The sequence below is a fragment of the Athene cunicularia genome (genome assembly GCF_003259725.1).
Source record: "Athene cunicularia isolate RWA chromosome 4 unlocalized genomic scaffold, athCun1 chr4_part1, whole genome shotgun sequence".
Lineage (NCBI taxonomy): Eukaryota > Metazoa > Chordata > Aves > Strigiformes > Strigidae > Athene > Athene cunicularia.
In genome coordinates, this window is record NW_020799098.1 from 12,750,488 (window position 1) to 12,775,006 (window position 24,519).

At 37.1% G+C, this 24,519-nt stretch overlaps 1 protein-coding gene across 1 annotated transcript in view; it reads left to right on the plus strand.

Annotated features, from left to right (window-relative positions):
* The window catches only part of JAKMIP1 (janus kinase and microtubule interacting protein 1), a 146,676-nt gene that overhangs the window by 47,254 nt on the left and 74,903 nt on the right, over positions 1–24,519 (plus strand). Inside the window, exons 3-4 of the mRNA XM_026846680.1 lie at positions 9,394–9,668; positions 22,775–23,269. Coding sequence (XP_026702481.1) covers positions 9,540–9,668; positions 22,775–23,269 — 624 coding nt within the window. The 5' untranslated portion in view covers positions 9,394–9,539. The remainder of the gene's footprint in view (positions 1–9,393; positions 9,669–22,774; positions 23,270–24,519) is intronic.

Here is a 24,519-nt window from a genome sequence, read left to right on the forward strand (position 1 = left end):
TTTGGGGAGGGAAATAAATTCTGATTGACTTATGTGAAATCTAGCTTAAAGTTAAGAAATGCAAAGAGGAACCAGGTGAAGGTATATACTGAGATATAAATGCCAAGTGTCCACTCTGTAGCAGAGACATTTCTATTGCTTCATTGAGGATCTTGCAATTCTGTATTGATGAAATATATTACAGCTTTCTAGTTGTTTCAGACAAGAGGTGGAAAGGGATGCAAAACAACTGGAGTACTTTACTGTGCTTTCAAGACTTAACCTGGTAGTTTTTTGCCTTTGGTATCAGTTGCATTTTGTTCCGTCTGTTCAACAGTGGTGGTTTAATATTTCTGTGCTTTTCAGGAAACTGTGGAAAGCTGACTTCCCATTTTTCTCAAGAAAAAGAACATGTGTTAAACTTCTTGTAAGAGTGCAGTTGTAACGATTTCCTTCACAAGCTTAGTTTTATATTTCCCCTGCCTTACATCTATTGATCTATATATGAATGGGGTTTTTTTTAAGTTAATGAAAGTCAATGAAAGAGGGGGAGCAGGGAAAAGGGGTTGTATTGCCGGTGGAGAACAGTTTACAGGTGTGCTGGATGTTATTACAGCCCAAGAAAAAAAAAAAATTGGTAGTAGGAGGTGGAGTGTATGTGGGCATTTCAAATAGCTTCCAAAAATCCATTTAAGATTTAAAAGTGGGTCCTCTAGACAGGACAATGAAAGGAAACCCGTTACCTAGCTATTTACTTGTGAAAAACTGCATATCTCAAAGGAAACATCTCATAATTTCTTACTCTTAATCCCTTACAACATATGGGAAGTGTTAGCGAAGATCTTTGTGATTTGATGTTTCCAGGTTTCTGCTGCGTTCATAAGGAATGAAGCATAAACAGCTTTAATTCAGCCACGGGGACTCCCATAAGCTTTAGATGACATATATTAGCCTCAATTTTACATAAAATGCCGTACTGTCTTCATGATCTGCTCTCTGAAACAGTATACTGAAATTAAAACTTGATTTCCCAATGAAGGAAAAATGTTATATAGGTAAAAGAGATAAGGGTGTTTACTTCAGAGTGAATAATAAATCAGTTTTTAATTATCCTAAATAACGAAACCAGCCTGACTATGACAGAGTTCAGAAGTTTGAGATATGCTGCTAGCAACGCTGTGCCCCCCATGAGTTGGATACCCCCATAAGTAGGATGCACAACTTGCTTACTGGAAAGGTCAGAATTGGGTGTAGAAGTAACCTCTGTTCTGTGTCTAACCATTCTTTCAAATTTAGGAAGCTTTATTTCCATATATCACAGAATCATCTAGGTTGGAAAAGACCTTGAAGATTGCCCAGTCCAACCATTAACCCAAAACTGACAGTTCCCAACTACACCAGATCCCTCAGCGCTGGGTCAACCTGACTCTTAAACCCCTCCAGGGATGGGGACTCCACCACCTCCCTGGGCAGCCCATTCCAACACCTAACAACCCGTTCTGTAAAGAAATGTTTCCTAATATCCAGTCTAAACCTTCCCTGATGCAACTTGAGGCCATTACCTCTTGTCCTATTACTTATTACTTGGTTAAAGAGACTCATCCCCAGCTCTCTGCACCCTCCTTTCAGGGAGCTGTAGAGGGCGATGAGGTCTCCCCTCAGCCTCCTCTTCTCCAGACTAAACCCCCCCAGTTCCCTCAGCCGCTCCCCGTACGACCTGTGCTCCAGACCCTGCACCAGCTTCGTTGCCCTTCTCTGGACACGCTCGAGTCATTCAATGTCCTTTTTGTAGTGAGGGGCCCAAAACTGAACACAGGAATCGAGGTGCGGCCTCACCAGTGCCCAGTACAGGGGTCAGATCCCTTCCCTGTCCCTGCTGGCCACGCTATTGCTGACACAAGCCAGGATGCCATTGGCCTTCTTGGCCCCCTGGGCACGCTGCTGGCTCCTGTTCAGCTGGCTGTCAATCAACACCCCCAGGTTCCTCTCTGACTGGTAAATATATATATATATATAAATATATATATATATAAATATATATATATATAAATATATATATATTTATTTATTTGTGTGCATTGATTAATTTCTGAACTTCAGAATACTTTGGGACAGTCTAATCTAGGCATCAGTCAGTCTATAGTGTCTTGTCACAGGGTAATTCTGGAGTTTTGTATTTATATCTAATTGCATGTTTCTCTCTTTTAAAGCTGAATTATGACTGCATCTTTGTTTTTTAATATTCTGAGGGATGCTATCCTTAAAATTATGATTTTGATATGTGTATCTGGGTAAAAGTATTTTCTGCATCTTCATGGTTACCACATTCAACTCTAAGGATCTTCAGAAAGTACATTTGTACTTCTGGTGACTGACTTGCCAACAACCTTTCCAACAAGCCTGGCACAGTTTGAATCAAATATGCTGGCGGTTACCAGAAGGGTATTTTATTGGTAGTCTTCTCACAGTGGTGAAGCATTTTCAGTTTGTGGATATTGGAGGATGGTTACCCAGAGAAAGTCTTTAGTTCACAAAGTTTCTCCTCTATGCTTTTCTTGTGCTTTGTCATGCTTCTCTCTGTCCCGCTTAATCTGAGAAAGAAATGAAAGCTCGTCTCCAGACTCTTGCTGTGTTAGTATGTAGCTGTGCATTTTAGTGGCTGTAGTTTCAAGCTGCTGCACTGCTCCCTTTCAAAATTTAGAGTTGAGAGAGGAAAGAAGCTATTATCTAGCTGAAATATCAAGTTTAAATATTTTATTCTAGGTGATGCAGTTGCATCAGCCGGTCACCAGAGTGACTTTAACTCTGTTCACTCCAATGGACATTCCCTCAAATATGAATAGTTGAAATGCCAGTGTTAGCTGGCTGATTATCAGAGCACTTTTATGAGAAAGTTAACAGATCTTGTGAGGGAATTGTAGTTTTATGGGACACTAAATTTGATGATTCCTGCCAACTAACAATTATAAACACTTGCTAGATTCTCATAAGCCTCATTGCTCATAACCCCTATTCAGTCTTTCATATTTTAATATTGTTCTTGGAATATCATTCTGAGGTAAGCAAATGTAGTACCTGTTTTACTGAGAGATTAAGTGATTTGTTCAAGGTCGTACAAGGTATCTGTGACAGAACCCTAGATGTAACCAAAATCCATCCAGCTTTGGCCCATGTGTTGCTCATATAATAATCTTTATTATTATTATAATACAGCTAGATTTTAAATTAGTTTTGAATGTGGGGTGTCTTACTGCAAGAACATTGAAGTTGAGCAGAGTCCTTGATAAAGCAATCGAACATAAGTTTGAGGTCCTAAATTCCTGAGGGCAGGTAGATAAGTTCTGGGGGTTCTGTGACTCTTCAAAATTTAACAGCACTGCCAGCTCTGTAGTGCATATATTTATTTTCATCTCAGGAACCAAGGAGCTTGAATTTAAAAGAGAAGCATGATATCATATTTGGAAAAAATAAAGCATGTTCTTTTATCAGTCTTCCTGTAATACTGGAATAGGCTGGCACCTTCATTTTGGCTATGATTTTAATTATTTTAATGAGAAGATTTGTTGAAGTTAAGCTGCCTCTTGGTAGGTGAGGAAGATTTGTCATCAGTCTTCTCAGTGTTATAAATTCATTGTGCTGACTGATACGCTCTTGTTACTCTGCACTTCGCTGTGATGGAGCAGTAAGGTGGGAATGTGGACTGGCTGGCACAATATGAGGTAGCTTGCAGTTTAGTAAAGGTGATTAATTGCACACAGTAATTACTGAGATCAGAGACAGTGGAATTGAATCATGCCACCTCTGTTTGGTTCACTGTTCAGCTGGTAACTAGATCACATCATCTTTTTCTTTAGTCTTTAGCCTTTAATCTTTAGCCTTTTCTCCTCCTTACACCTACTTGACCTCTCAAATCTATCCTATTGATTTACAAAACAATAGATATGCAACATTCAGTACCCTGTTAAGCTACCCCAGTTTTTCTCCCACTGAAGTTCCACCTATCTCTTGAGTCATCAGACTGGAAATCTGAACTGCTCTCCCCAAGCCTGTCAGTTGTCTTGCATATTTTCTTCACAGCTGTCATCCCTGAACTTTTCATTTTTCCAGTTTCCAGTTTTAACTATTCTAGCTCTTTACAATGAAAATAATAATAATGATGGTTTAAAAAAAAAAATCTGAAGGAACCTTCCTGCAAAAATCAGGTAAACAACTAAACAAAAGCGGTCCCGTACGATCCAAAAGCCTAAATTTGGCTGAATGGTTGACCTATAGGGTGTCAGTGACAGTGAATAAAGATAATGGAATCTGTCTCCGTATTTGCCAGTTCTCTAGCCCTAATTGGGAAATGCTACAACTTGACCTTTCCTCCTGCTCCTGTTTTTGCTCTTAAATACTATGGTTTAAAGGGAGTGCTCCTCAGTGAAAGCCCAGGGATCTCCCCGCATCACACCCAGGCTGCTGTCAGAGGGGTAGCAGGCTGGACATGCATTGCACTAGACAGCATGCATCTTGTCAGGTCTCCGTGTGTGCTCAAAAGAAAGGAACTGACACAGATCAGGAACAGCTCTGCCTAGAGCTGCCTCTCTGGGGTCTAACTATAAGTGAGCTGAGTTTGTAAGGTTGTGGAGGGAGGGCTTTCTTTTGTTATCGTAGTTGCATTTCATCTTTGTCTTTTTGTACTGATGTCTGTCTTTATTTGTGTCATGAGACTGCTGTTTGCAGCAGTTTGCCTTTTAATATGGGTAGTAGGGTGATTCTAATGGTTAATCCACAAAATAGAGCTACAAGGTGAAATTGGGTAAATATCGATAAAGAATGTTCATTCATTGATGCCAGTGAATATTTTTTATTTACTTTAAAGGCCTGGCATCAATCTCCTAACTTTTTGAGAAGAGATTTAAATCAAGGTTTCTGTAACTCATAGTATATTAAGGTGGTGTGTAGTGCAGAAAGGGAGTTGCAGAGGGCATCTATGGAGTCTTGAAGGGGCCAGCTGAGCTGGAGGAGGTATTTGGCAGCAGCAGTTTGGAGGAGATCTGGTTTACTTCCTCTCACAGGGGGGCTGTAGTGGAGTCAATGCTTCCCACCACTTTTCTGCATGAAGACTATGTAAGGCAGCTGTACTGCTCACCAGGCACTACATAGATGTCTCCAAATAAGCTGTGGTGTCGTGCAAACACATTTGCTGTGCATATTTGCATCTGCTTTTTGTTCCCATCCCATTATGTAAATTTGTTGTTTTGATTGTTCTCTGCTGTTCCAGTAGCTTTGACCTGAGCAGTTGTAGCCATTTGAGGAGATTATCCGTTTTAGGATATTAGACAGGGGTCTCATATCTGAGGTTAGCATTTTTGCACCCAAAAGATTGCATTTCTGCTGTTGTTTGGCAGTGAATGGCAATGACATTTGTCTGTAGTCAGTAAATAGGCCATCTGAAGTTACATTTTTGAACTGGTCCTTCAGTTGCACTCCAAAAAAATCCATAAAATCAGAGACCTGTTGTTCATTTAAATACTTTTCCATCATGTAACTATTCTGTGATTCCTGTTCTAAATGGCTTGCAAGGATTGTTGAAGGTACTGTCCCTTTTGTAAATAGCTTTAACACGGATTTTTAAAAAAATGTATATGTAATAAAATTAATCTTGGTGACTAAATGCATTTGTGATTCCTTCACTTCTCTCAGCCTTGTTCTCTTCAGCTCAAACATTCCCTTTTACTGTATATTAACTTGTGATAATTTCTTGTTAAATTAAGAGCGCTTTTTTTTGTGTTTTTTTTTTGTTTGTTTGTTTGTTTGTTTTTTTGAATGGGCTGGTTATGTCCTTTGACTGGAAAGAGGCCATTAATTTACTGTATGGTATCCAATGGCCTGCAGTAGTACCAATCAAAAATAATTATTCAGTGTTACATGGTTGTCTGCACACCTTTTATTTGAGGATGTGTATAGGGTTTAAATGAGTTTGATACAGTTTGATTTTTATTTTTTTTGTGGTATGCCATGACTTGGAAACATAATTTAATTGCATGTGTTTTAACAGATGCATACATGAAACAGGCAACCACTTAACTGAAGTGAAAATGAACACACTGATGAAATTAACTCTGAAACTCTAGTTCTGTTAACTGCTCTGTGAGGACCTGGAAAGCAGTGATTTTTGATGGGGTGTTAAAATGTGGGTACCGATTCCTGAGGGCAGTGGGAATTTTCTGAAAGACTGTGGAGATACAGAATCTCAGCAGATCACCTTTCCTGAGATGCCATTGAAAAAAATAATGGAAGCAGTTACTCTCCTTGGCTGAAGGGCTAACTGACTTACAAATATGCTCATCTGCAGGGTATCACCTGCTCTGAAACCTTCTGAGAGAGGTGTCATGAAAGCCTGGTTTATGCTACACTGTAATCTCTCCCAAGCAAGGAAGTTACCCCTGTTCAGCTGTGCTCAACAGGATTATGTTACTATGAGCTCTTTCTGCAAAATAACAGTTAAAAATACTTAGAGCTTCCTGGTGATTGTTTTCCACACAATTTTGACCTATAGGTGTATTGTTATTAAAGCTAGAATGGCTCCGGAGTGTAGACTGTGAATTTGCAAGAATGAATGTGGAGCTGTGAGTTAACAATAAAGATGTTTTTGGTTTTATCCACCAAAAAAAAATCACAAGTGGCACTTACAGAAATGTTCCACTGTAAGGAAACTGCAATTCCCTAAGCAGGATAGGATTTAGAATAACGCCTAAAAGGTCTGCTGTTACAGAAAGACATCTATCTCTGTAGGTAGTTAATGAATGGGTATCTAAAAAGCAACTAGTCTACAATATACTTGGAAAATTATTCTGATAATTTGTATTTGTATATTTTGGCTGTGAAAAGTATTATTTTACATCCTGTAGAGATGATTTTGCTTTCATCCATTCAGTCAGCTTTTATTACATAGACCTGAGAAATGAAGCTGGAAATGTAGGTCATCTGAACCTTGTCAGAAATGTGCCTTGGGCGTTGGGAGCTATGAACATTTCCCATACAGTCACTGATTGATTGTGACTGGTTTTTAAACTATAGCATAGGTGAACTGGTAGTTACTTTTGAAGTTGACGTTGTACCTGTGTCCACTGAATTTACTGTTGTCAGGTGCTAGGGTAATCAAATTTGTTTTAAACTTCTTGAATATTCAGCATTCTGCTGTACTTAGAATGTACTTTTTCACAAGCATAATAAGAGTTAGATTACAAGAGAAAGGTTGAAGTAAAATGGAAAGAAGACTATTTCTATGGAGACAAAGTGTCTAGATGAAGAAGCTTTTTTTTTTTTTTTAATTCCCTGTGCCTATGTTTTCCTTTACTTGGTGTCTCAGCTGAGATGACCCATTAACAAGTACACCTTCCAAAAATCATGTTGAAGCTGAATAAAGTTGTTCAAGTCTGAATCAAGACTGGAATGCTGAATTTTGGATTAAATCAATTAGTAATTTTTTCTTGTTACCATGTTATTTATTACTTGAGGTTATGGGGGTACTTATTATTCCTCTTGATTACTGTTCATTGCTGTAAGACTCATTCTCTAAAGATATAAGCCTCCACTTATTTTCATGTATTCAGTACAAAATCATGTTTAAAGGTTTGCTTTTCTTTAAGTGGAGTTATTTTTCATGAGAAACTACTAAGTTCCTTCTTCTCTTACTCTTAAGTGATCAAAATTATTTGGTGCTACATTTTCACATTTTTTGCAGTAATTTTTCTTTCTTACTGTTATGTTTATTGATATTTAATATCTGGAAGCATTATATAGCAATTAATGACTTAGTTCTAGGCCTTTCTTGATAAAACCAGGGAAAAGATTGAGGTAGTGATAAAGTACATCCTTTAAATCTGTAAAGCAAATAAAAGAGAAATTGTAAGTTATGACTGGAACACTGTTCAGGTTTTACAGATATGTTAGAAATTTAATGGATTTCCCCAAACATTTAACAGAAATGGAGTAATAATTTATTAATTATGTTAAATAATTTTATCTCTCATATGCTAATCCCCCAAACTGTTGAACAGCTGTTTCAAACCCAATCATGTTTATTTCTTTTCTTGTTCTTTCTGGGATTACAAGTGCCCCTGTACCTGTCAAGTAAAGTGAGACATTTGGTACAACCAGAGACTGCTGAAAAGACGAATTGTGATTTAGAATCCATTAGTCCTTCCTATCCTCTTTTTTAAATAAATATAAAATATATTCAAATGATCTTAAATTTGCAATAAGTGTGTAGAACTCACAGCACAGGAAGTGGCTGTTTTTATTCATGGAGTGACTGTGGGACTGTGTCATGGTGTCTTCATGAACTTGCCTCTCAACTGATATATGGTGAGCTAAGAAATAGGTTATTGGTTGAAAGTTCTGGGTCAAATTTTGTCAGAGTAAAATATTTTTTCCATTATTCTCAGTGTGTTTACAAGTTCTATTTTATTTTTTTTATCCTGACCTTTATCCAAATAGTAAATGTGGATGGTCAACTAGAAGGGAATCTAGGCACTCGCTGATTCTGACCCTTTCATTCAGGGATCAAGATGTATTCTCTTCTGCTGTAGCCCTTGTGTGTCTGGGCTTTGTGCCTCTATGAGTGTATAGAGAGGCTGGAAGATGTATCTAGGGAAGATAAAACTGGGCTAACTACTCATGAAGCAAATTAATTGGTGGATTTCCTAGTTATTGGAACTAGGGTTCTTTGTGTGCTATTGATATTCTACTTGAATATTAAATAAAGCTGATTTAAATAATTGAATAGTTTTTAAGCTTAGAGGCATGCTGGGGAGTGAAAATAAAGTTAAATACCTTCAAGTTTTGATTAGAGTATTTCAAACAGTATCAACCCTGAACATAAGCAGTTTGTATATATGATATTATTAAGAAGAAATTTCAAAATATTTTCCAGTTTTGTGATACCTTCTCCATGTATCCTGATGCTGTGAGACTCAGTGATAATACAATTATGAATTATAACTGATACATTAAGGTGAGAAGTGCTTTCTTCTTACTACAGGAAATTATTACCACTGAAACACCACCAGCCTCAGTTAGTCTATGGTTGTCCCTCTGCCTCCTGGCAATCCTGGTCATGGACCAAAGCATGGACCAAGAGACGTCTTCAATAAGATATGATTTCTGTTTATATGCTATATGCATCATAACTGTACAGAGTTTTATTTCTGTGGACATCAGATTACAGTGGATAGGGTTTAGATAAGATAATAAAATATTATATAACTTATTTTCTGATCTATTTCTTTCAAAGTTTAGTACACTATGCAATATAGTGTATATACTACAATGAAGTTCAGCATGCTTTAAAGCTGAATCTTAAGTTTGATGTTTGATTCTGTTCAATGCTGTAGCCTAATTCTGTTTCCACTACTTTGTTTCTTCCAGGACGTGAGAGACTGCTCCCATGATGTCAGAGATTTGTATGAAAGATTTTGTTGAACACTTCATGACTCTTAAATGCTAAAAGCAGAAGGCACTAGCTGGTAGCTCAGTGTGGAGCAAAAATTTTATTTTAAACTTCAAAAATAATTATGTCAAAGAAAAGTCGTGTGAAGGGAGAAAAGTCCGACATGGAGATTGAAGCCCTGCAAGCTGCTAATGAGGAGCTACGAACTAAACTAACTAACATCCAGATAGAATTTCAGCAAGAAAAAAGCAAGGTATTTGTCTGTCTATATTTTGTGATCATTCTTCTTAACAGTAGCACTGTTAGAAATCAGCAGAGCTTGAATCTCAAGCTAATTCATTACTAAAATGCATTAGTCTTAAAAGGAAAACATATGACAAAGAAATTATATCGGAAGAACCACTGATGAATGAAATTGCTGCCAACTATTTTAAATAATGTGCAAAAGGAAATAAATATTCCCAGACATACAGTCACAGCAATACAAAAGGTACTAGCTTAGTGTGACTTAAAAGTAGCAAAGGAGTTTTATACTTGATCTTAACGCTGAAAACTGTATGTTGCAAAAAGAAGTGGATTCAAAGACAAACATCAGCACAATATTCAAAGCATGTCACTTTAAATGTATGTGGAGGATGTAAATTAACTAGAAATGATCTGTGTAGGAGTCCTGATGTGATTTGCTGAGGTTATGTGTGCCATTGCTCTGAACTGTTCAATGATGTAACCAGTTGCTAATGAAACAGATCCATCAGTATTTGGCTATCTAGGACACATTCAACAAGTATTGGAGTAATCAAGAGAACACCTGGGAGAAATTGTTCATTCATGAAGTGCATCTCTGTTTATGAAGATTAGCATTCACTTTTATCTGTCTCTGTAGCAGTTTAAAATATGGACAAGCCAATAAGATTATTTCTATTCTATCAGTTTACTAATCTCAATTAGTGCATTTGACTTTGCATAAGACAGTCCTGGAGATGAATCCATGTGGAGATGGATTTATTTGTGTTTGGTGATACTGTATTTACAAGAGTCTCAAGGATATACCAGTGGAAAAAGTATGTGCTGAAAACATGTGTTGACTTTATATAACATAGCTCTGTCCTAGCCTTGTTTCTTCATATGGGTGTAAAATTTGGAATACCTGAATAATAATAGTCTTGTATGTTCTAGTTTCTTTAACAGCCTTGTGTGATATTCAGCTTTGAATATAATCTTTTATGATATTTTAATTAGAAAAGCAAATACACCCCCCCATATAATCTTCAGAATTTACTTCTTACAGAGGAAAAAGGAAAGATAAAGCCTTAATTGTTGCTTGACTGATACAATAGTTTCAGTATATATCAGCCAACTAAACTGGTGTTGCCTTGGAAATTTTCCTTCTTCGCAGACTAAAGCAAAAAGTCATATTTAGGGGTCAGCAGTATTCAGGAGTGAACAAAAAAGTCAGATTATTTTTGCTATAAGCTTTCTCACCCAATTTCTCCCATTCTTGTTTGATATAATGAGAATAAATTATAAAATGAGAGTGGCACAAACTACTTGTGCTTTTTAAAACCACACACCATGAAATTTATGAGTGGCTGATACCCTCTAAAATTGAATTTGCCAGCTGCTAAATTGTACTATTTCACAGCCATTTTTAGTGCTTCTGTTTGTAAAGAGACTTGTGAGCTGATGGTACATTGCATTTACGTTAGTAAACTTTTTAGTTATTTAGTCTTATTTCCCATTTTCTTCTCTATCACTTTTTATGTAGACATAGAGAACTGAATTTTATTATCATCTTTTAATTGCATTAAAAAGAGCACATAATTATAAAGTTATTATATGGCTCGGACAGAAGAATGGATTAATGCTGAGTGTTTAAATTACTGAGATTCTAAAAAAATCTACAGAAAGATTACATGAATCTTAAGAAGTTTAGCCCTGATATGCTTCCAGGTTTGATGCTTTACCTGCAATAGCGTCAAGTTTAACAGATTCAATTAAGAATGAAGTGTAGTTAGCTACAAGACCATCAGCTGTAGAAATATTTTCTATAACTAGTTTGCTTATTTACCTATATTCAGTCTGGTAAGGGTTGCTTCAGTCTGGTTATCTGTTTGTCTTTCTACAATTTGAGAATTGCATGTTTTGTGAAGTACTGAGGTTGTCACAGGAGACACATCTGTGTATTGTGCACATATGTGTGCAGAGGAATGAGCTGAGCTCACTTAAGTCATGTGTAGCTGAATGTGAAAGAGGAAATTGCAGCCAAAGTGCTCTAAAATCCTATTAAATACACAGTGAAGTCTGTAGTAAATTCTGTGGCATGTTGGAGTGCATTTCTGGGAGGATATGGGGGAAGAGATCTTTAACCTCTTTCCCATGTCTTTGCTGTGGTGTCTGCTCTAAATCATTTAACTAGAATTGAATTGTGTAGTTTATTTCCCACCATGAGGGCAACAGCCTGCTCTCTGTCTGTGCAGCAGTTATATAGGATGCCTTGTCTGACAAAGATGAGTAAATTAAAGCCATAGAGATTTTTTCCTCTGTAGACTGTAGCTTCAAAATGACTGACAAAACTAACAGAAGTTATGTCTTGATATCAGCAAAGCAAAACCACTGTGCCTAGAGAATTCTAAATAAATTAGATGGCTTTATTGGCACAGGGAGAATGTATTGAAGCTGCTAAACAGACAGCTCTGTGGCCCGTGGGACATAAAGTATATTAAGAAAGGTAACAAAGTCTTGTGGGGCCAATTAATTGAATTCAATTCTCCTAAACTATATTGTCCCTCACGTATATGCCTGTATTAATGATTTATCTGAGGAAGAACCTTCTAATTGTTGAGAGAAATCAAAAATGGAAATGAGTCTTAACTTACCTCTGCCTGAAAAATGCTGGTTTCTTTGAAACAGAATTTTACCCAAGAGACATTCAAAACTCTGTGCATATTTTCACAGTTAAATTTGTTTCATTTGTTGTTGAGCTCTTTAAAGACATTTTTCCTGTAAAATTGTTTCCCTCCATGCTTATGTGATACCTGATCCAAAATTGTTATGTTTGTAGTTCTTTGAATAAGCATCATCGTGGGTTTGCTGGTGGTGTTTTGTGCCTCTGGCATACGAGCAGCTGGATTCATTTATGCTGCCTAAAGGGTGAAGTAAAAGTTGTGGCCCTGCCTTACTTCCCTTGTACTGTCTCTTGTTTTGGGGACACCTGCTTGGTAGGTTTGGGCAGGCTGTTGATATGTAGCATGTCCTCCTGGGATTGTAGGTTTGCTGCCAGCTGTGGAGTCTGGGGAAAGAAATGCAAGATCTAAACACGGGCTCACATACTGCCCTTTCTCTGCTAGTGGAAACCTTTGGTTAGAAGACATCCAGAATTTGAGTATCAAGTAACAAAAAGAGTTGACTGAAGGACAAAAATTATATTATACTTATTTTAACATGAATGGAGGCAGGACTTGCTCTAACTGAACCTTAAAGTCTGGTGAGTAAGTACAAGGAGATGCAGTGAGTGAGCATGGTCTTGGCCGTCAGAGTCAAGAAAATGTGTAATGTTTATAAATGCCTATGCTGAGTGTCATGAATATTTAGGAACAAGGATTACTAAGTTGCCTACTCCTACTGAGATGGTTAGCAAACATTAGAAGATAGTCTTCCAATTTTGAGGTAATATTTTCTTCTTGATAGCTTGTGTAGTGTTTGCTGTCACTGTTGGTCCATCTTCACCAGGTTCTGCTATTGCTCTTAAATATCCATATTCTGCTTGTGACCGTACATTTATAGGAGATTACAACAGATGTAGAAATTAGAATGAGGTGTTTCAACTCAGTTGCCACTGTACCACCTCACAATTTTATAGATTGTTTTTGTAAATCCCCATTATTTTCCCAGATTTCTTTGGGGTTTTGAGCTTTGAGGTCAGATGTTGAATCTGTGTCTAACACTGTTGCCTTGTAAGTTGAAAAAAAAATAAAATCTATTTTCAATTTGTGAAATTAAAAAAACCCTGAGATCTCATACTGTCAAATCAGCTTTATTTTTTTGGGATTAAAAATGGCATATGGAAAAGAGTTATGGCCAGTATGTATGGAAGAACACTTAAATACAGCTGTTGATTTGAGAATCCAGGCATACTGTGTGTGTGTGTGTGTATATATATATATGTGTTTGTGTGTGTATATATATATGTGTGTGTGTGTGTATATATATGTGTGTATATATATATAAAAATTAATGTTATTTCTGTCTGTTATGTATGGAATAAGAAAGGGTCGGATTAACTTTCTGACCTGTAAGGAGTGTACCGAATTGCAAGGAGGCACTAGTGTATTGTAATTGGGAATGAAATATAGCAACCCTCTTGGAGCAGGAAAATAAATGAAGTATTGGTAAAATCATGTATAGCTAGCTACTCCTGCCACTACTGACTGGGATTAAAAGGAAGCACATCCCTTTGGGCAGGTTGTTTCCTGACATCAGTTGAAAGCTATTTGAATTCAGCTGTTCTCTATGCTTGATATATAAATGTAAATTCTCAATACTTAACAAAATCACTAAAATGAAAGAATTTTGGACATCTGTCAAACATTGGACAGTAAGTAACAAAGTTATTAATCAATGTGGAAGCGTTACTTCAGTCAGAATTCAAAATAATTAAATGAGTGAATATGCTAGACATGGTAATGCAGTTTCTAATCCAGGTAAAACAGATACTGGAGAGGAGTGAGACATAAATAGATATTAAGCAGTGATTATCATTAATTTGGAAGAATCAACAAGAAAGGATGATAATTAGTTCTTTTAGATGGTGTCATGTTGAAAGAGGTCAACAAAAAACACAGTGGAAGAGATCCTAAAAAAGTCTGATGTTACAGTGTGATTTGCTGGAAAATTTTACTCAGAAGTGTAGTAGGGCCTCTAAAATTAATGTATTTTATCAAGGTATATATCTAAACTATTTAAATCTGGAACAAAAGTCAATCACTAGAGTCTTCAGAAGTTTCTAGGGGATCCAAATATAGCATAGGGAAAAAAGGGAGAGGTTTCATATATTCAAATATGAACAGAAACATATTTTCTGTGATTCTTTGATATTGTCAATAATCTTGAGAGTTTAGGTTAAAAGTTTATCAGAAGTAGTTATGCTTGAGGCAAGAAAGACTAGTAGATGTGGTGCCTTGATTTATTTATTCTTTTTTAAGAGGTTTATTTGTTACTGGAAATGGACATGTAAGAAGAGGATATTTATGAAAGTAGACAGAAAAGAATGAACACAGGAGGCTTTTTTCTATGGAGAAGGAAAAATGAGTAAGATCATAGAAAAACAAAGCAAGAAGTAGAGGCAGATGGACTGGAAAAATGTTGACTGAGTGTACTGATTTTGGCTGGGATGGAGTTAATTTTCTTCATAGCAGCTAGTACAGGGCGATGGTTTGGATTTGTGCTGGAAACAGTGTTAATAACACAGGGATGATTCAGTTACTGCTGAGCAGTACTGACACAGTGTCAAGGCCTTTTCTGCTCCTCACCCCACCCACCAGCGAGTAGGCTGGGGGTGAACAAGAAGTTGGGAGGGGACACAGCTGGGACAGCTGACCCCAACTATCCAAGGGGATATTCCATACCATGTGATGTCATGCTCAGCACATAAACCTGGAGGAGCGGTTGGCAGGGAGGCTGCTGCTCAGGGACTGACTGGGCATCGGTCAGTTGGTGGTGAGCAGTTGTTTCTATTTGCATCACTTGTCTGTCTTGAGTTTTATTTTCCTTTTTTTTTTTTTCTCTTTTCCTTACAATTTAAAACCTCATTATTATTTCTTTTTAATTATTAAACTGTTTTTATGTCAACCCATGAGTTTCTTTCTCACTTTTATCCTTCTAATTCTTCCCCCACCCCAATGGGTGGGGGCAGAATGGGTGGGCAGCTGACTGGTACTTATTTGCTGACTGGGGTTGAACTATGTAACTGAGCAGTGAGTACAAGTTTCATCAAAACAGTGCCTGATATGAGGAGTCATGTCTGACTGCTGCTTCTGCCACTTCTAAACTCTTATTAGAGGAGAAGGAGATTTGGACAAGTGATTGCCTGAAATCAGAAACAAGACAAAAGAGGTCAGATTATTGGACAACTGGAAGTGGTAAAAGCTGCATTCAAAAGATTCAATATGATGCTATAATTGGGAAACGAACTAAGAGATTTCCTAGTTTGTGGACTGATGTGACCACTTGTCATTGTCAATAAAAAGATGAAATCAGGCCTGCAAGTTTTCCTGAAGTCTTTCACATCTTCCTTAAGTCTGAAAATTCTAGATTTACAAGTTTAATACTCTATAGAAAAGTTATCGTATCTTAACAATGACAGATTTTTAGCATGTTTTTGCCCTGAAATAGTTTAAATTTCGTTTGGTTTAGCACATAGGTATTGCAAACCATTTGATGGAGAATTTATCCTTGACACACATTATCAGTTCAAACAGTGATCAACTTTTCATGTTGAACATCTTCATCTTTTTGTTCTGACACTAGCCTGTTACATTAATTTTCTCTTGTTACAAGAAATATCACTATGCCATGTCACTTCCAAGTAGGAGCTTCAGGTGTTCAGCATCCAGTGCCGAAAGACTGTCAGAGGAGTCTCTGATCTGGAGACCAAAGTGTGAGCCTGTGTTTGGGAGAACATTGGTTACTGCTGCTGTTTCTACTCAGCTCCCCACTGTAGCAGTGTGTGGCGTGCCTTTCAGAGACTTGGCTTTTGGGGTTGCTTCTCTTCCTTATCCATGGACAGCATACCAGTGTAGACATACTAAAGCCGATCCAAGTAGATCTACAGATCTCCTAGATGAAACTTTTAGACCTGTCCTCCCATGAGTGGATTTCTGATATGACCAGAGACTGCAAAGATGATTCCTTTCCAATTTCAGTGTCAGCCCTTTTTAACTTACAACAAGGAAAAGATCATGCAAGCAAAGCTGCTTCACTGGAGATGACACCTACAGTTTTGATGTGATTGATGTGGACACAAAATGCCTGTTCATGAAGAGCTTTCCCAGTGGCATAGCAACAGCTCGTTAGTCTTCAGGTACTCAGTTAAACACCTTGAATCTGGCACTGATGAAAGAAGATTACTAGGAAGGCAACAATACTTTTCTAGCCAGCTGTGGGGTGAAAAGTGTGTACTCAGAGGAAACGTCTCTTTGCTGCCTGGAAAAACTCAAGGGAAGGAGAAAAGTAAGAATTGTCCAGGATTTACCTGCCAGTTTGGAATTTCAGAAGGATACAGCAAGTTGATTTGGCATGTCTGGTTACAATCTAGTAATGCCAGTGTATTACCTGTCTAATTTAGAGTAAATTGAGTTGGCTGTGAATAGGGACCAATAAAACCTTGTATTACTCTGGAGAAGTGATGTTTCAGATCACTTTGCAGAAGATACTCAGGAATATTCAACATCAGGCCCAGTAAAATATATTTCTATTAAAAATGTTGTTAAAATTCTTCAAATGATCATAGTTGGAACAGGTTTAAACTGCATTGGTTATTGTTGGATTTGTGTGTACAGGACCATACCAAAAAGAGAAGGAAAGGGATAATTTATTACTTTAATTGATTTTGTATTTTGTCCCTTTTCATGTCACTGGAAACGGGTCTGTACTAAAAAATTACTCTTTTCTACATGCTTTCCAAAATGAGACATTCAGATTGTTCTACTTTGTTGCAAGGAAGATGTTTTTCAAGATATTGCTGTAGATGTTTTCTGCAATTCAGTGAACCTGTATTTAGTTGTGTAGTATGATAATTTGACAACTTTTTTATCTTGTCCTTTTACTTACAGTTAGATGGTCTCTATTTTTTTTTTAAAAAGCAAGGTAAATTCAGATTTTTAACAGAAGCATCAAAAAATGCTTCTGAATATGTTCTTTCTCTTTCAAACATAATTTTGTATTAGACTATGTGACCCTGCTTTTAAATGTAAAAAGTATTGGGGAACCTTTCTGGTGATGGGAGAATCCCTGTGGAGTTAAACTAGCATGTACGAATCTGCTCAGTGTGTGTTTGCAGTGATGAAAAAATGTATTTGAACGTGTCAACAATGTGCTCTTGTGGCAAGGAAGGCTGACGGTATCCTGGGCTACATTAGGAAGATTGTTGCCAGCAGTTGGAGGGACGTGATCCTTCCCCTCTGCTCAGCACTGGCGAGGCCACAGCTGAAGTGCTAGGTCCAGCACTGGGATCACCAGTGACAGAGAGGTCTGAACACACTGGATCAAATCCAGTGAAGGGCTATGGAGATGTTTAATGGCTCAGAGCACCTGATGTACAAGGAAAGGCTGAGAGAGCTGCAACTGTTTAGGCTGGAGAAAAGAAGGCTTGGAAGGACATTATCAGTGTGTATAAATACCTGAAGGAGGGGATAAAGATGCTCTCAGTGGGGCCCAGTGAAAGGACAGAAGGCAGCGGGCATAAACTGAAATACAAGAAATACCATTTAAATGTAAGAAGGTTTTTTGGTTTTGGTGGTGGGTTGTTTTGTGGTGGTTTATTTGTTTGTTTGGTTGGTTTTTTTTTTTTTTTTTTTTTTTTTTTTCCTGTGATTGAACATTTTAACAGGATGTTTAGACAAACTTTGAAAGCTATATCCTTGAAGGTACTGAAAATCTAACTGGACATTGTCTAAAGCAACAGGGCTGGACTAGATGACTTCTGAAGATTCTTTCCAACCTCAGCTGTTCTATGACTCTATATTCCCTAACTCCAAGCACAAGTTACCTAAGTACAGTTCAATTAATTTTTGAAAGGCTAGTGTAGCTGCAGTAATATTTTTAAACGGAAGACCAGTAAACATGTACCTATTTTTCCCTTTCTCTTGAAGCTTGCAAGGTAAATTTCTTTAGTGTAATTTAAACAGTAGTGTTTCTAAAGTCGCTATGGAAAGATACAAGATTTTCTTCCCAGCATGTGGTTTTCATTGTGATGTGTAACCTGCTGTGTAACTGAGCTTTTGAATTTGGAATTGCATTACACAAAATATTGTGGAAGTATTAAACATCGTCCAGCTAATTTCTTCTCAGAATCCATGAGGAGTGGGCCAGGGGGGTTGAAGAGAGGTAGGCAAATAGAGAACTTTTCAGGAAAGGAAACTCATTACTTAACACAAACCAACCAATCCAAACCCAAACAAACAGAAAACTTCAAAAGTTTGTCCTTATATGTTGGAGATGCTAAATAGACTGAACTCTGCAAATCATAACAAGTACTTTGTAACTTGAGTTGCTATTACAAATAAGTAAAATCCCTATACAAATAAGTAATAGCCCAATATTTGGCTACTGTGTTGATAAAAACGGGGCCAGTGTTAGGGCTGCCTTTTCATAGTGACATCTTTGCTTATGTCCGCAGCAGTCTTGCCTAAGTGAATAATTTTTAATGGCATGATCCAATGCATGCAGAAATTTTAATAGAAAGGATGCTGTTGGCTGGACAGTAGATGACACTAAGTGTGCCTAAATAGGAGTGGCATTTAAATGTGTTTTTAGAAAAAGCAAATCATACAGACATTTTTTGTTCTTTTTGAAGGAAAGTTGCTATTGCATTTGGTTTTTAAAATAAACATTAGCATCTTTGCTTGTTGGCCTCACTCCTAGTAACCTGTATTTTTCACAGTTGGCAATAAATTGCCTACCTGAGTTCCTGGCAAAAAGCTGTGTGGAGAGTATTCCCCTCACTCCGAGTGACTGACTATTGTGCCATAAATTGAAAACATAAATTAAAAGCATTTAAATCCAAGGGAAAAACATGAGGTAGTCCTTAGTAAGTTCTTACCATAACATTTTTACTGGGGCAGTAGTTTGGTAGCACTTGGAAACATATATGACTCAATAGGTTATTGCCTTTTAGGAAATACATGATTTTTAAAATTATGTCATTGACTCCAGTACATAAAATGAAATTATTATATTTCTGTCTCAAGTGCACAAAGTATCTTGTCAAAGAAAACAACACCAGATGCAAATAAACTATGATAATATAATTGTACTGTTTTAAAGAAAATTCTTCAGGCAGTGTTCAGCCATAAGTAAGGGAAGAAGCAAAAGACATTTGTCATCTCCCGTGAAGCTAGCTTCTGCAACAATGTTATATCAATGTGCACTGATTATTGAAGATTTAATTTAGAAATGCAGAAAATAACTGTTTTATTGGTGCCCTGATATTCTGCCTGACTTTGTTTCCCTATTAGCTTCATTTCTTGGTTATGCTTCATATTCTGCTTATGAACAGAACAGCTTTCTTCATTAAAAAAAAAAAAAAAAAAAAAAAAAAAAAAAAAAAAGACTGTCGGAAATTAAAAAAAGACAAATTCCTTTAAAGTTTAAGTGTCTCTTGAAACTGAGACTCTGGCATATGGGAAAATGCCACACTACTATTTTCATTCAGTCTGTTGCTCTGGAAGCCAGACATGTACAGATCCGCATAGAGTGTGGGAGAAATGGACGGAGGGATTGCGGGAAGGACAGCTGATGGATTTCCAGGAAGCCCAGGCAGATCTAACTTCCCATCATCTCTGACAAGAAACAGTAACAAGAAAAGACTTTTTAAAGACCTTGAGAATTATGATACATCTTTTTTACTGGGTCATGAGGAGTGATAGGCATTTAAGATGTAGTGTAAAAATCCAGGGGTTTTAGAAGGGTTCCTATTTTTCTTGTTTTCATTGCTCTTGCTGAAGCTTTTAAGTAAAATGACTACTGACTGATATATGATAATATTCAGTGACTCTGAGTGGTTTAATATGTGTACTCACAGCTAGCAACAATGCATATAGATGTTGCCTTCACTCAATTCAATGAAAGACAAAAAAATTGAGCAAGTATACTCTTTTGTGTAACTCAGTACTTCTTCAAAATTTCAGAATCTATTTCTCATATATTAAAAATGCTTTTAGGAAGTCACATTCATTAATGTATATTATTAAAACCACCATTCAGTTGCATGCTTTATGTGCAATATGACTAATTTTAAATTACTGTAGTTCTGGAGGTATATTAACCTTGTTTATATATTCATTTATACAGTTTGTTCTCTGTTATTGTTACTAGGTCTTGTTGCTCAGTTTCATTTCAATTTTCTTTGCTCATCAGTAAGGAAATAACTAATAGATTTAAGTAAATAACGAGTGTTGGTTCATTTGCAAATTTATCTATAAACTCATCTACTTGTGGTAGTAAACAGGTGAGTAAACGGCCTAGCTTTGTTACAGCATCATAGAATGGTTTGAGTTGAAAGGGACGTTTAAAGATCCTCTAGTGCAACCCCCATGGACAGGGATTAGAGAGTCTTAGAGTATCCTATGGAATTGAGTACCCTAATACAAGACTGAAAATCAGTGCTATCCACAATAGGCTTGGAACTAAATGCCATCCCACCAAAAGAAATAACGCAGGGGTATGTCCTGCAGATAAATTCCAATAGCCAGATGTACCATTTTTGGAGAAAAATAAATAAATAAATAAATCTTTCTTCATAAAGATATGTTATCTGAATCATCCTGGAATAGAGTAACAGTATCTGTGCAATAAAATCTACTTCTGATGGTGTCTGATTCAGAGCTGTTACCTTTTCCACAGCTGTAATTACAGCTCTCTACCAGCTGGTGTTTAGTCCACAGGGTATCATGAAAATGTAGATAATTTTCCTTCCTCTTCCGCTCCAGCTTGTTTCCCTTTTGTTTTCATTTACTTCACTTTTTAAAATCTAGTGTAAGTTTGAGTTGGTTAATTCTCAAAGTGACTGTTGGAAAAAACAGGATCATAACACCTTCTGCATAGAGAAAGTCTGCTGTCCCTGCTGTCTGAAGACTTCAGGTGAAGTTCAGACTCTGGAAATCCTACTGTCAGTGATGTGGGTTTGATGAGTAACATGTTAATCTCATTTTATGGTCACTCTTAAATTAAGTAGTAATCTTGGATTCACTGGATGTGTTATATATGAGGCTTTTGAGTTAAGATGTCCCATTTTTCCTAAAGCAAACACAGAAATGTACCGGTTTAGATCCAATCTATTTTCAGTGAACAAAATAGTGAAGGTTTCTGGGCCTTTCCTGAACTAGTATTATTGGTTTTAATTAACTCTTTCCTTTTGTTTTGACTGTAGAACCCAGAATCATGCTAAAAAATAGTTTCTTTTAATTATACCTTCATAGTAAATGATAGTTTGAATATTAATAAAGATCTCCCATCCTTTCCACACTAATCTGAGGCAAGTTGCAATTCTGGTTTAGTTTAGCATAAATTAAATGCATTGTAAGAGTACAGACCTCAGCTTTGTATAGCATAGATACAAGCAGTCTAGGATTGTTATGACAGTGTCCAACATCCTGCTGCTCAGTAGCCTCCATGTACCATGAAGCACCATGGTATGTACATTTGTATTGCCACTCAAGGTTAAAACATAAGTCTTTGAAATCTCTGCCTCTGACTTTGCTTTAGATGAGAAGTACATGTATAGAGCCCATATTTTGGCAGTCACAGTGATAGGGATAGTATAAAGATGTTACTGACACTACGCATGATGAAATACATTATAGCCTTTCTGGTATACTATAATAGGGAAGGAAACCTTTCTCCGTCTTTTTTACCTTTTTTTTTTTTTTTTTTTTTTTCTTCCTTCTGATTTAGTATCTAATTCCACTTGGAAAAAGCACTGCTTTCCATGCAGCCTGCTGAGCATCATTTTATAAGGTTTAATCACAGTGGGTATTACTATAATAGGCTATGCGACCTTTCCCATACTCCTTCCCCAACCCTTAGAGTCACTGGCCTGTATTTTCTGGTGTCTGGGGACTGTGAATAGTCTCAGTTTTGGGGTGTCCTGTCTGAGTCTGCTTAAGTAGACTTGATTTTTCAGAAGGCCAATTCTTTTGCTTTATCTAGTAAGGACTTTAATTAACAAAGTACCTAAGAAATTAGGAAATCCAAAATTAGTGTATTGCCAGCATAAACACAAACTCTCTATGGTTCATTTTCCATCTTGTAAGGTGCAGTAGAGGGGTTATGGATGATAGTAGTCTGGGGTGGTTGGTGGAGGAAATGAGAGAATTAGATTGAACACTGCTCGGTTTTATTTTATTCCCTAAAACTCTGAGAATTTACTGCCAGTTGCACATCCCCATAGCAGATTCCTGCACACGCACATGGCCTTTTTCCAGCCCTAGTTCTCTAGTTGTTTACTGGAGAGAGAGGTGACAGGTATGCAGCCTTTGGTTTTGAATATGCAGGATGAATTTTTATTTTTCAGGAAAAGCTCCCTTGGTGACTTCTAAAAGTGTGGTAACATTTGTTAATCGATATTTTATATTGATGTTGCAGGTGGGCAAACTGAGAGAGAAAATCCAAGAGGTTAAGCAAGAAAGGGAGCAGGAGCAGCATAAGCACACCGCTTATGTTTCTGAACTGAAAGCCAAGCTCCACGAGGAGAAAATGAAGGAACTTCAGAGTGTCAGAGAGCTACTTATCCGGCAGCATGAGCAGGAGGTAGCAAGAATGGTGAAAATCAAAGATGGTGAAATTCAGCGTTTGCAGTCAACAGTCAATGTCCTGCGGGACGGGGCAGCTGACAAAGTGAAGACAGCGCTGCTGAGTGAAGCAAAGGAGGAGGCTCGCAAGGCATTCGATGGTGAACGGATGAAGTTGCAACAGGAGATCTTGGAGCTGAAATCTGGCAAAAAGCAGCTTGAAGAAGCTTTGAACAACATTATGCAGGCCGATAAAATGAAGGCTGCTGACCTGCGCACGGCTTATCAGTCCCATCAGGATGAGATTAACAGAATAAAGCGGGAATGTGAGAGAGAGATCCGCAGGCTGGTAAGTTCGTTAAGTAATGTGTGCTTATTTCAGTTTATAGCAGGTATCAGTATATTACTGTATGTGCCCATAAATATCAAATCACTCTTTTACAGTGACATCTTTCATCAGTGCTGGTGGCTACAAGAGGCCGCTATTCCTGCTGCTTTCTCCTCCTTACAGCAAAGATGAACCTTGGCTCTATGGCTAGCCCAACCCAATCCAAAGCTTTATGTCCCACCAAATGGAATATGAGTGAACCAAAATTTTCCAGGGTGAATTTTCCCAACAGATCAAAGAAACACTTTCCTTTTCCCACTTGCTCAACTGTATTTCCTTACGAAGTCCCATTGACCAAGACAGTCAGTCATTGCTCATTTGGCAGTGCAACACCTTTGTGATATGGCAAAATGAACTTTTCAGAGGGCATTTATATTTATGTTGGAGGAACCAGTAAAGACAATGTCTTTACTTCTTCTGCATCATTATCCAGGTCATTTGATTTTAAGCATTGTTATCTTTTTACATTTTTTTTTAAATTTATGTGTTTTCTCTATTGCAACAGAAAAGTTGAGGCCTGAGACAGCAGGCTTTTTTCATGCTTCATAAACCCTAAGACTTTAGCACACATGGCAGACTATGCTGTTTGTATAAAATTGAAAACCAGGCAATATTTCCGGACAGCGGATGCCTTAAATATTTCAAATTATTCAGCTTTGTAAAATGTAAAGAATCTAAGATGGGCTGTACATCGTAGTACATTTAGGTACTTCATCATCAAACAACACTTCTGGTTTGTACGGTGATATTTTCCATGCATATGTGTATATCTGATTGTTAATCTGCCTAAACTAGCAGTACAATAGCTACGCAAATAAAATCTAAAATTATAACAAGCATAATATTTATAATATATCAAGAAGTACAGACTTTAAATGGAATGAAGCATCAGTTTTCTTAAGAAAAATATTTATCAGCTTGTGTTTACACAGGTATGTCCTCTTACTTCTTGTATTCCTTAGGAAAAATAATGGTGAGGGCAAGCTACAAAAGCGTAATCTGTTTAATGATGGTGATTTTCTGTCTGAGACAATGCAAGCTCTTAATTAATGAGGTTAATATTTATGCTTCAAATAAATTGGTCATTGATCAAGTCTCAGGGGTATAATTTCCTTGATTAATTAAAGACCACTGCAAAGACTGACAACGTGAGGTTTCTATAAGGAGTTTCTTTCATATTTTGTTCCATATTATAAATGTAGAATTTTAAA